At 37.8% G+C, this 13,423-nt stretch overlaps 1 protein-coding gene across 14 annotated transcripts in view; it reads right to left on the reverse strand.

Moving 5' to 3' along the window:
* The window catches only part of ptprk (protein tyrosine phosphatase receptor type K), a 180,090-nt gene that overhangs the window by 117,231 nt on the left and 49,436 nt on the right, over positions 1-13,423 (reverse strand). For all 14 annotated transcript variants that reach the window (XM_051138279.1, XM_051138280.1, XM_051138283.1 and 11 more), the window contains one exon: positions 5,912-6,183. In XM_051138279.1, coding sequence (XP_050994236.1) covers positions 5,912-6,183 — 272 coding nt within the window. The remainder of the gene's footprint in view (positions 1-5,911; positions 6,184-13,423) is intronic.

The raw sequence follows: 13,423 nt of genomic DNA on the forward strand, positions 1-13,423 counted from the left end.
TGGTTCCACAAAGAATCATTCAGTCAAAGGTTCTTTAAAGAACCACCTCTTTCTTACCTTTTTTTTATAATCTGAAGAACCTTCTTAATACCACAAAGAACCTTTTGTGAAATAGGAAGGTTCTTCAGATGTTAAAGGTTCCTTGTGGAACCACTTAGACAAAACAGGTTCTTCAATGGCATCATGTATTTTTAAGAGTGTAAAAGTATTCAAAAAGTTAACACTGTTATAGTAAATTAATTATTACGAGTTTCATTTGACTAAGGTACGTGCTCCTCTGTATGGTCATATAATGTGTATTTATGTTGGTAAAGGTTACTGAAGCTGAGTGACATATTCTAAATAAGATATTCTTCTGTATCACATGCAGAGGACATACTTTATACTCTTCCCCATACACTTATATAATAACACACAAACACACACACACACACACACACACACACACACACACACACACACACACACACACAGCAGTCTGTATACTAATCTGAGCTTCTGAGCACCTATAAATTACTGCTATGCTGGACACAAGATAAACCAGTGAGTGTGTGTTTGTGTGTGTGCTGACCTTGACTAAATGTGTGCTCTCAACACTATCACAAAACACCTCCACATACACACACACACACACACACACACAGCTTTCGTCTAAATCACTCCCCTCACACCTCCTTCTGAACCCCTGAGGGATCTTCTGCCCTGAGGGATCTTGTTTTGAGAGAAGGTGGGAAATCGGCATTTACACAGAGCTGTGAACCCTGGTAAAGTGCGAGATCTTCTTTAACCAATGACTGCAGGTGCACAATATAGTGGTGCTCAAAATATTCTTCACTGATTGTTGGCTAAATGTTATTATTAATGAGACAGTGGAATTACAGGCAATAACTTTAGCGGAACTGAAATAATTTACAGTTAAAAGTATTTCAACCATGAAGAGCATGACATTGAATCATGAATGTAGGAACAAATGCAACGCAAACATCCAGACAGAGTCAAACGAACCGGAAAGCCTAATTATACAGGTCTACTTTTAGTGCATCAGTCACCAGGTCCCAAAGGTAAGATGTTTCATGAATTTAATACTTGTTATTTCAAATATTAAGCATTACATCATAACACTAAATACATAAAATACTTTATTACTTGGGCTGTGCACAAGTAGGGTGGAGTGGGGTTAAAACGCCCCCCTACCGTTTTTCCCAAAATATCCACAAGATAAAGTTAAGATAATTTTTTATTGTAACTATGGACTACATTGACTAAAGTGAAGTATTCACTAAGACGCTTACGCAGGCGATGTACCGGAGAAAAAGCAGATTTCACAGTAAATTATCTAATTTTCAGCAGTAAGAAAAAAGTGTTTTAAAGGAGTCATCGGATGCCCATTTTCCACAAGTTGATATGATTCTTTAGGGTATTAATGAAAAGTCTATAATATACTTTGGTTAAAAATTCTCAATGGTTGTGTAAAACAACACCCTTTTACCTTGCCAAAATCAGCTCTGCAAAAATCATCCTGTTCTGGTCGAGGCTGCTTTAAATGTTAATGAGCTCTGCTCGCCCCGCCCCTCTCTTCTCTCTGTGGAGTGACGAGCCTGTTTACTGTAGCCGCGTTTAGCTAAACATGTTATTAGGAAAGATGATCACAAAGATTCATAAAAAAAACCCTTATACTCACTTCTGCTGTAAGTGAAGCTGGATCACGAATGATTTGCGCGAACATAGACGGATATATGTAGATCGGGAGACGCATTTCCTTCACAAACAAACATAATCCACTGCATCTTCAGTGGCTCAGATGTCGGGAGTAAATGACGACCACTATGTTCATTATTACAGCCAGCAACACAACACCTCAATCGCTCAATCTGAGATATTCTTGTCTAACTTACATCCCTGCTCCTGCATCGAAACAATGGAGGTCAGACTGTTACAGCTGATCTGAGGTAAGACGCTCATGTCAATCAACTATCGTGGGAGCGGGCATCTTAGAATGGCTGTATTTGAAAAAGTGGATATTATTTTTACAGATTAATTAAAAACCACTGCATGGATTTTTATCATTATAGGGTAGATTTGTACGTACACTGCCAACACACATTAATGTTCAAACAACATGTAAAAGTGAACTTTGCATCCAAAGACCCCTTTAAAGCTTGTTGTTTTGAACATCACAGTTATATATGAAGAGTTTAGATATGATACGATATGAGAACAGTAGGGCCTGTAGATCATTTTATTCAGATTATTTAATAAAAATATAATTATATTTTTAGAATGACATTATTTTTTTCCTCAAACAGTGAGGTAAAATGCGCCCAGGGAGCAATCGGCAATTACTGTAGTTATTCTGTTCTGAACACCAAATTCTTTGTTTTTCTATCAAACGTATTCTAACTAGTTGGATGAATAAGAATATTTGGACTTTATATTTAAAAAATGACCACAAATTAGCTGGTAGCTATTTAGCTAGCCAGTTAGCTTCAGCTAACAACATTTTTTTTTTCAAATAGGCTATTATAATTTTGTAATTCATAACAGTTGATTATATTCTTTTCAATTCTAAGCTAAAACTGCCTGTACTCTGGCATTTTATCCCACCCATGGTACAAATTAAATTTTTGTGAAAAATCTAATAACATGAAAACCCTGGACATTTTTTATTTTCCCCCCCATTCTACCCTACTCTGAAGTGACAACAATGATCAGTAATGTAAACAATAATCAGTCAAGAAAACATTGGAAAATTTCTTTAAAAATATTGAAGAATTTCTTAAGAAGATTTAGGAACATTTTTACAAATTTCTCAGAATTCATCAACACATTTTCTTAATCTCTTTAAGTTCTTATTTTCTTAACTGAACACTTCTAACACGTCAACAAATTAAAAGGCTGTATTTAATAGTCAGATCACCAATAAGAATGTAAAATCCAGACTCTATAATTTTGTCAACCGAGTGGTTAATTAATTAGTTAATTAGCAAGATGCTTTAGTCGAGAGGGTTAAAGCACACACATCCCTACTGATGACACACATTGCGTCCTCAAAGAAGATTACTGAAGAACACATCATAAGCCAGAGAAACCACAAAGGAACATCAATGTTTGGCTTAGAAGAAAAAAAAAAAAAAACACAGAAAAACAACTTCTTCTCTCAAGTTTAGCGATATTCAATCATTCATGAGAACTGAAGGATGACCAAAGGAACACGTGCATTAACTCATTCCCTTTGACAGCATTAATGGCGCTCGTGAACGCAGACGGAGTTCCTCAAACGCTTCAGTTCTGCGCCCTGGCGTGATTTCTGACAATCTGACATCAAATAATGAAAAGCATCTAAGGGCAGGTGTCCAGCTCATTAAGCGAGTCCGTTTGACGCGGCGACTAACGATCTGATCCGGGAAGTATGGCGCTCTCGAGGGGATGAAGACGCCCTCGGGAGATATCAGTGGAAAAAACAAAACCAAAGTGAATCAGGTCTTAAGCTAAAATAAACTGGACTCCAGCAAGTGATTTGACTCATCAGTGCCTAATTAAAGAGGACAAGAAATAACAAGCCCACACCAGGCTTTAGAGATGGACCGCGAGCGAGAGAGAGAGACTGTAATAAAGGGACGTAACATGCCTGGACTCATTAGAGGGGACACGTCTCCGGGGGGTTTGGAGGGGCAGCAGGTGGAAACTCTATACTGTGAGAAATCAAATCGAGACATGAAGAAACAAGCCCCTCTGATCCATTAGCTCGTCTCGGAAATATCATGCAATATTAATCACAACAGCGTCTCCCCGCGCCGCCTGAATCCTCCGAGCGTGACGTGCAATGCGTGCGTGCGGCCGGCAGAGGCGTCTAACCGCACGCTCCCCGCAGGTGTGTTTACATTTAGGGCTGATAAGGCAAACAGACGGCCGCTAGAAAGACTACAGCTCACCTACTGCACCCTAAACGTGTGAAAATACCATATGAATATCCTGCATGAAAAAAACCTGTATCGTCACGTTGTTTAAAATTCTGTCTCTCACACCAAAAAACAGACAGCAGAGCAAGACAGAGAGGAGATCAGTCAGGACTCCCAATTAGTCTGAACACAGACGGAGGCTTTCAGCATTCACTGTCTCACACACACACACACGCTGAAGCAGAACAACCAGTCAGATCATACACACACGGCAAACACTGACACATACACACCCACATCCACCACTGATTAAAACAAGAGAGCAGAGACTGATTATCATAGTAGTCACATTCAGTAGATGAAGTATTACATTCACACAGCTAGGCACAGTGAAAAGCTATTGTATTGTAAAACAAAAAGTCCTGTGAACAAACTCCGCTGACCCAGAGACATTTCACCTGCAGAAAACATTACTGAGAGCCATTACTGCGATCACTGTGAGTATGACAGAACTACAAAAGAAAAGCTCAACAGAACCTCTACTTTCCCATAAATCAACCAGTCACTCTAAAACTACACCAATACCTCCGACTAGCAAAACATCCATTGTGATTTTGTTCCTCATTCTTTTGTTTAGAGGGCTTGACGGCAGGAATGTGTCACCACACCGAGTTCAAGAGCTACGGCAATACAAGAAAACACCTTTCCAGCTCAGTGTTTGGTAGTACATTTGCAATGTGGTAAAAGTCAGTTTGCCTTTAGAATCTTTCCATCTCTTTGACCTGATCAGACGAACGTATCTTGCCAATAGAGTGCATTAGTGCCCATCCACTTTTTCAGTTGCTTTGGAAGTATTTTTTTCCATTCATTTTTCCCATAGGGATTTTGTTAAACTGAATGAATGAAACCAACCAGCTATGAGCAGAATCACAACAGTACAAACTTTGATTTGAAGCAAAAAAAGACAAAGATATAATACTGTGAACTTAACAGCTTTAGTGAGGGAAAGACTTACAATCCCATGAAGCATTGTGAATGCTTGAAATGTAAAACAACTGATTTAAGGCTTGTTGTGTATCCGTATTTGTGTATATATAAATAATCCAGACACCAGATATAACGTTGTATATTTTTAACTAGTGGGTACAAGACACAGATAGCAAAATAAAGTAAACTGTGACATATTAAACCCCAAAATTCTTCATACAGTGGACTACCAGTAAAACTGATAAAAATGTGGAACCAAAAATTACTCAGATATTCAGACACTTTGACCTTTGTTTTGCTTAAGTGTTGCTAAAGTGTTTAAGTGTTTTTTTCTTGCTAATGTGACCTTTTTACAGCACAGACTAAACAAAATTAAGCATTGCTTGGTAATGGGTGAACAAAGTATTGATAGTTGTGTAAATATTTTCATTCTAACAGTCGTCTGAATTTTTGGTTCATTGTAATCCATTACATACCTTTCTTTCAAATTATCTGACATTATCAAGATGAATTTGTTCAGACACAGTTTAGCTCGGAGTTCTTGTCATATTTTACTACCATTTTCTAAACTACAGCGAATAAACTGTGATAATGTGAGAAATGTTGAAGTTTACTGAAAAATACGCATATATACACAATCATTCAAAGCATATTCAGACTTAATTATGCCAGCATACGTTTTGCCGGAGTTGGCGTTTCCTATCTATTTCGGTGCAGTTTGCTCGCTATGACTGATTGGTGGAATTTTCTGTATAACATCATGAGTATTGTAGATTTTCACCACGAATTCAGCTGGTAAACAAGTTTTTTTCTTTTAAAAAACTAAGTTAAAATAATGCAGACTTATGCCTTCAACACAAGCATAAATCATCGATTAACAACCTCTGAGCTCACAGTAGGTCTGACTTTAAAGGTTTATAAGTTAGTCTTAAACATCAATTCCCCTACGCAGAAAATGTTGTGGTTGCACTCTGTAGAAAACAAACTCGCACTGTATCTTTTGATTGGCTGAACAATTCGCATACCTGATACTCATTGGGCCAAAAGGTGCTGACAGCGAGCTCCGCCTTCATCCAGTCTTTGCCTGTGCAGGAAGTGACGTTCCAGATGGGATTGGCCAGCGGCCCTTTATTGACCTTCACCAGGACGTTGAGCGTCCCGGGGCTGGAGCCGTCGGGACAGTACAGGAGATAGTTGAAGTCGATGCAGTGAGTGTCGTTTTCTTTCATCACGGGCAGCTGCAGGCGAGCCTTTTCTCCATAATCGTGCTGCGAGGTATCCACCATCATGTATGAGCCTGGAGGGCAACAAGAAGGAGAGAGGAGACACATGTGAGCGGGGAAAAGCTCAATGAATATGATCTCTTTTTTCCAAAATCCTAGTGAGCTGCCATGCTGTCTACTCCCTACACAGGCAGCAAAATGAAGCCTCATTAGTGAGTGATTTCGAGCTCTAAATGAGCACCCTTACGGAAAAGAAATTTATTCAAGTGTGCTATTAATATACTTCTTTTAAACAAAAAATAGGAAAGTATAGTTTTAGTCTACCTTTTATGTACTTCTCAGAAATGTGCTTTATATACTTCTCTGAAATATACTTAAAATTACATTTAAGTATACTTGATTTATACATGGAATTTATACATATACTTGTGCTCTGAGAATCCATGTTTTCATTGATATACACTAGGGGCGCTATTGCACATCTTCTGTACACAATTTCCAAAACACAAGTAAAGAAGAAACCAGAACAACAAATGCTTCCACATGTAATCTAACACAATCGTAAGACGATTAATGTCGACCCATGAAGAGGTAACAATGACTGTCAAGCTTTGGGGTGTTGATCAACTCCATCTACGTTTTGATTATCATGAATAGTCCTTTTTTTTTGTTTTTGTTCAAAATGTTTTATTTATTTTATTTATGCAGCTTACCCACATTCAAGTGTATGCATAAAGCTAGAATAAAATGTTTTTGTTTACAAGCAGATACCCTGTTCTTTCTTTTGATCTTTTGTATGTTCAGATACAGAACAACATGTAATACCTAAATAGGGACATAGTAGTATACTTAAAGTACTATGTAAAGTTCACTTAAAGAAAACTTATGAGTATACTTGCAAACTACTAAACCAGTAGTTTACTGAGACCATACTTCAAAGTGTACTAAAAATGCATAAAAAGTATTTAATTAGTAAACTATCAGTAAACCTACAAGTTCACTTTTAGTATAGTTGCAGTACAAACTGAAAACATAGATGTAAACTAGTTGTGTACTCAAAGTTTACTACTGTTATACTTAAAGTATACTTAAACATATACCTTTATATACTAGAAAGTTAGCCAATTTAGTCCCAAGAAGTATTGAAATAGTACACTTACAAGTATACTACTAGTACACTGATATTTGTATACTTACAACATAAAGAATCCTTAAAAATATACTTGAACTTTACTTAAGTATACTTAATAAAATACACTTGAAGTATACTTCTTTTTGGTAAGGGCAGCATTGCGTCCTGTGAAAGCTGGGGTTAGCATGTTGCTAAGCTAACAACAATATGAATAAAACATCTCTTTTTACTGTTGTGATGCATTCCGGGATCAATGATTCAATGATTCTTAAAATCAAGACTGATTTTTTATTTTTTTGTACTTTATGCATTGCATTTTTCTCTGAACTGAACAGGCCTGTTTATATTACGACTGAAATTCCCAAATGAACTGAATCGAGAGCTTGTGCAACAAAACCAAATCAGTTGCCCAGGTTTTGAACCAGATTTTTTGCTGTAAGAAAACAAAAACAAGAGTAAAACAAATTAACCTACACCAAGGAACGTACAAAATGTTGAGCGAAAACCGTTTGCCAAAAACCAAGTGAAGAAAACAAATCATTTGAGAAATCATGTGGGATTCTAGCAGAAACACACCAAAATGTAAACTCAGCCATTAGAACACAATATTTCTGAAGTTCAGAGTCAAAGACTCACTCGTACACTTGGCAGTTGGCCGTGTGCTGATTAGTGAACGCTTTTATAATCACTCCAGTAGAGAAACAGTTCCACGCTATCGGCCAAGACGCACAGGGCCCTATAGGATCTGGTTCCAGTTCTTTAAGCATGTGATTGCGCTCCGAGAAAACCATTTCAAATCTCAAACGCCCAGAGGATGGACATCAGGCGGAGAGAGGACAGACTTCACCACCATTTGTCCAAATGAGCATACATCTGTTCATCTGTCCCTCCACGGCCAGGAAGAGAGATGACCAGCTCTCTCTCTTTGATCCTCATCTTCTGTCAGAGATAAAGTCTACATGAAATCCACCCTCTTTACTGCCTAAACAAACGCCCCTGGCCATGTTGTGTGCAGTTCATCAGCTGTGTGTTATTCCAGATTCAGGCTCTTTCAAGTGTAATATCTTTCTCTGTCTCCGAAATTACTTTTTTCTCTGGTGTAACCATTGGTCATGTGGGTGGGGGAAAATAATCTTACATAAAACATGACGTCCTGACTCTGAGCTGCACTCAAGGCCGTTGTAAAATTGTGATAAACACACACCTGTGAGCACACATTTCATCTTTCCAAAACAAAATGATTCATATATTCATTCTTAGATCAACTATGGCATCCAGTGGGACAATTTGAGCAGAAATGAATTTAAGAACAGTTCAGTCTGCTCAGGTGTAATGAAAAAGATGTTTTACAATATTTCAGTAAGATTTTTTTTAAGTAAGTAACATTCTTGAGCAGCAAATCTGCATATTAGAATGATTTCTTAAGGATTATGCGACACTGAAGACTGTAAAGAAGACTAATGATGCTGTAAATTCATTCACATAGAAAACAGTTCTTTTAAATTGTAATAATATTTCACAATTTTACAGCTTTACAGCATTTTTTTATCAAATAAGCATAGCCTTGGTTTATTACATAGCACATTTAAAACAACACCAGTTGACCAAAGTGCCTTACACATCTAAAAACGGACACATAACACAACACTATATACTTCACTGTTCAATGTCCCAACACACCACATCCCAGACCTGAGTTAACAAACGGGGCGGAAAAACATAATAAGATGGCTTTAGATGTTGAATAACTACTAGCAAATCAGATATTAACCAGTAATACATATGCCTAATATTCACCCAGTCCCAATAGCTGAAGTGAGTTACATAACACTGTGTACATGAAGTTTCTTGAAAAATATAATCTCCACTCTTTTAACAATCACAGTTGAGGACATTCAGTCTGGTGTTTTCCACACTGCTGCTCCTCTTTAATTTCCATGGAAATAGCAAATGTCTGAAACAGTGATCGTTTAGATACAGGGATAGACTGTTTATTCAGGACACAGATGTAATACTGTAGACGTTTCCAGGCAGATCTTTCATTTGGGCTTTATTTACAGATGAGACTCATCCATGAGATCTACTAGGAGCTGCTGTTAGAACATCTGTCTCTCTCTTTCAACAGGTGAGCTCTGGGTGTAAGAAAGCCTCTTGCTTTTATGAGCACAGAGTTTAGATCAGACCATCAGGATGTGAGAGACGGCAAATCAAATGTAAATTGGCCAAGAGCTGCGGGCAACCCTACAATTTATATCTATCTCCTGATTTCACTGCCAGAAAACCCTGACATACTCCACACAGGATTTTGAAAACCTACAATACAAAAGAAAGTCCTGATTGGTTGTACTAACACCTGCTTTTCCTTGATTGCATTTACTCATTCACATTTCTTCACACTTTCATTGCTGTCAGAATATTGATTACTATTTAAAATATACAGAAATATACAACTACCTTTCACAATTTAGTTCCAAAACAACTACCTTTCCAATCAGCACTTAAGGTGATCGTTCACCCAAAAATGAAAATTTGCTTTTAATTTATTCTGAGGCCAGGCGACTTAGTCTTTTTTCTTCCGTAGAACAGTAAGGAACCGTGGTTCTTGACGATTCATAAAATGCAATTAAACAGCTACCAACTCTGAGAGTCAAAAAAGTGTATCAGAAAATGTTAATTTTGCCTCTTTGTTGTGTGCACATTTCACTTTTGTTCAAGCAAAAAACAGCATCATAGTATCATATGATGGTATTGTGTATTGTGGCTCATTTTGGGTAAAAGTGAGTTTTGATTGAGCAACTTGTAGATCTTGTGCTGTTTAAGCTGTAAACCTTTTTTAGACCGTTCAGTCCGATTTGATTAACTGATTCAACTAGTTCACTAAAATGAACTGGTTCAGAAGAAGAATTCGTTCTTGAACCGGACATCACTCCAGACCGTTTGCCTGAGGTTACGGATTACAGGTACATTGGGAATATACTGAGAACATAGTCAAAATATGCAGTACAAAGCAATTCTAAACTTCTTAAGATGAAATCTGGGCAGCCTGTTTGTCAATAGAGCAAACAGCTCTATTGGCTTTATTTTAATAATGCACATGCTTATTATGTGGCTACTGGATTTCTTTAAGGATATTTATGATTCTCTGTAAAGAAAGAGAGATATAACTAGCAATTACAGAGAAAATCACCTGGCTGAAATTTATTATACAGCACATTATACAGCACAGAATGACACCGTTTACCAACTGCAATCAAGTATTACATGTGTAATAAAGCTAAACACAACCTGTGTAAACAGGAAGTTAAACGATGAGCTCATGCGTCTCAGATAAGTGAACTTGCAGCAGGATTACAGAGAAATTCTGAATGCTGCCGGAGTAATTGAACCGACTCCCGGGGAAAGCATGGCGCTCACAGTGGGGCGTTAATGGCTGCAGGTGAGAACAGCGGTGTGGATGTCAGAAGGTGTGTGTCCCGCCATTTCCTCTATAAACGCCCGTTGGGTAAACACTCGTTTCTCACAGAAGCCCCAGGCAACTCGAAAGGTCAAAGGTCGGTCACGTGAACTAAACGGCGTTTCCAGATGGCACTAGCGTTCAGCCAAGAGTTACTGGCAGAAAATGAAACGGGTTCATGAGCGTTTTTTGATTTATCTAAGTGCTTCCTTATGAACATGTGCTGGAGAGTGTGGAGAAGGTTTGTGTGAACTGCTCATTAATCACTTCAGTGTAAAACGAAGAAGAAAACGACGAGAGTGACGGAGGAAAGACGACAGAAGGCTCGACATATTAGACGAGCAAGTTTGGCCGGCTCTCAAAGCCACAAAAGCACATGAACATGAGCTCAGATCCACAAAGTCAGATTTGAGGCTGGTTTAGCGAGTACAGAGCTGTGGTTTATGCTAGTATGCTGCTCAACACTGGACAGAGAACTAAACCACCACACCACTAATTACACACAACTACACCCAGTTCAACTCTCCGCTTAACAAACCTCAAACCTCACAGCTCAGGCTGAATCTAGCCAACAGCACTCTCAAAAGTTCTGCTCCAGACTCCAGCTGACTCGCTGTCTACATAGGGAACATGCAAATGCAATGGAAACCCATGATGAGTGATCAATACTCACAGTACACAGGGCTGGGCAACATGGCAAAAAAGAATATTTCACATTTTTTTTTTAATAATTTGTAACTGATTCAAGATAAAAATGTGGATTTTTGACAGTTTGAAAAGATTAATGAAATATTAAGGCATATATAAATATATCCTTTATCTTCAGAAATAATATACAAAAAAAGTGAAATATTAAAAACGTTAAATATGTAGGCATTCAGTTTCAGAGGTTAACTCAAAATGTAAATTTTGACAACTTTCAGCCTGTCACCATCATGCAAAAATCAACTATCAAACATACAGTAGTAGTTTTTCCCATTCCATTCCCCATGTCTTATATTTTTCAATGCAAAAACGCATTTAGGACTAGCAATGTGTGTTCTGTTATGGTATCATAATTGGCGTATTGCCAATGAATTGAAATGTTTGCAAATACTTAAAGCCCAGCTCTAACAGTGCACAATAGATAAATCTAGTGCTCTTTTTGAAATTGGTCAAAAAAGCACTTGTGTTGTTTTGTGAGAGAGAGAAATGTGTTTGAATTTACTGAATGTTTGTACACTGCACCACTGAAATGACATGAATACTCATATTTGCCTTTAATGAACAGCTGTGATGGATGGATTGCCCATTGTTGCCACAGGTTTGCAAGTAATGACGGATATCTGTCAAGGTTTTGCCACAGAACCATTCGCCAGTGGTAAAACTGTTCTTTTCGTAAGGGTTGCTCCAGGTTCATCACTGCAAGTTAAATGAGAAATGTTTTTTGCAGGCAGTCGTACTGCAGAAGGAATACTGTCATTCCAGAAAAAAAGCATTTGATTGGACAACAATCTGCATATTTCACTGAATGCAAGATGATGTCACCAATATCGTTTTTGCAGAAATGCATGTACAGTATTTGCTAAAAGTACTCTAGCACACAGATGACCGCAAAGCTAATAAACATGGACTAAAAGCCACAAAACTCCAATTTCATGGGGTCTTTGAAGAATGATTCAGCTTGTGAGCTTGAAAAGACAGCAATTTACAGAGCTGCTTCACACACAGTGGAAAATAGGACAGCACTTTAAGAAAGTCCAAAACAGCAAAAAAAGACATTTACAATAACAAAAAAGCAAATTATTTCTTTTAAAACCGAATTCAATAAAGCACAGCAAAATAACAACAGAACACATCTATTTCAGTTTGATCTGCTGCTCGTTTCACATGTGAAGCGCAGCAGCAAAACGGTCACTGTTTTTCACTGCAAAACACTTTATTATATCAGAAGCCCTCAGAGAACTGAATGAACAAAACTAATTGCTTTAAATCAGAGGGAAATGGCTCCTGAAGGTAACAGCTACAGATCACCACCTTTTACAGTGCATAAATCAAGAGGTTGAGACTATTTACTCAAAGACAGAAAAAGAGAGACAGAAATGGATTGAGAAACAAGAAAGTGGAAAGGAACTACCAGTCATGACATCAACTATTGATGATTTGATGTAAAACAGATCTCTGTGCCTCGTTCCAGAGGGTGTAGGAGTTCAATGTGAGCACAGAGAGCAAATCCTCAGTCAATGTGAAATGCGCAGCACATTAGTGTGTTCAGAGGTCTGATGTTCAAGTCACTCCTCAGTGGAATCAGAGCATGACTGAGCAGAAGAAAACCCATGTTCCTGTTACACACTTTTACAGAATGCAGCCTTGACCCGTGCCAAAACCACACAACTCAAACACATGCAGACACACCCAGAGCAGTTAGAAAACACTTCAACCAGCCGTATCTACATTTTTGAAGCAGTTGATTTTAAAAGCTTTAAGATTTCTAAATATGTAAACGAGCTCTGCTGTATTTGGCTAACCTTGTACGGATGAAGTGCAAACTAGCTGTGAGATGAAACGTAAACAACAACTTATTTAAACACACATTTGCAGTGTTGACACTAATTATTAACGGAATCTCATGTATTATTAAAAAAAAAAAAAAAAAAAAAAAAAAAAAAAAAAATCACAGTTACAGCAGTTGCGAATTTCTTTAAGATTCAATTAACTTTAATTCCACATCCTGTAATTCTACAAGGGC

This window comes from Labeo rohita, chromosome 20, assembly GCF_022985175.1.
Source record: "Labeo rohita strain BAU-BD-2019 chromosome 20, IGBB_LRoh.1.0, whole genome shotgun sequence".
In the NCBI taxonomy this organism is placed as follows: Eukaryota; Metazoa; Chordata; class Actinopteri; order Cypriniformes; family Cyprinidae; genus Labeo; species Labeo rohita.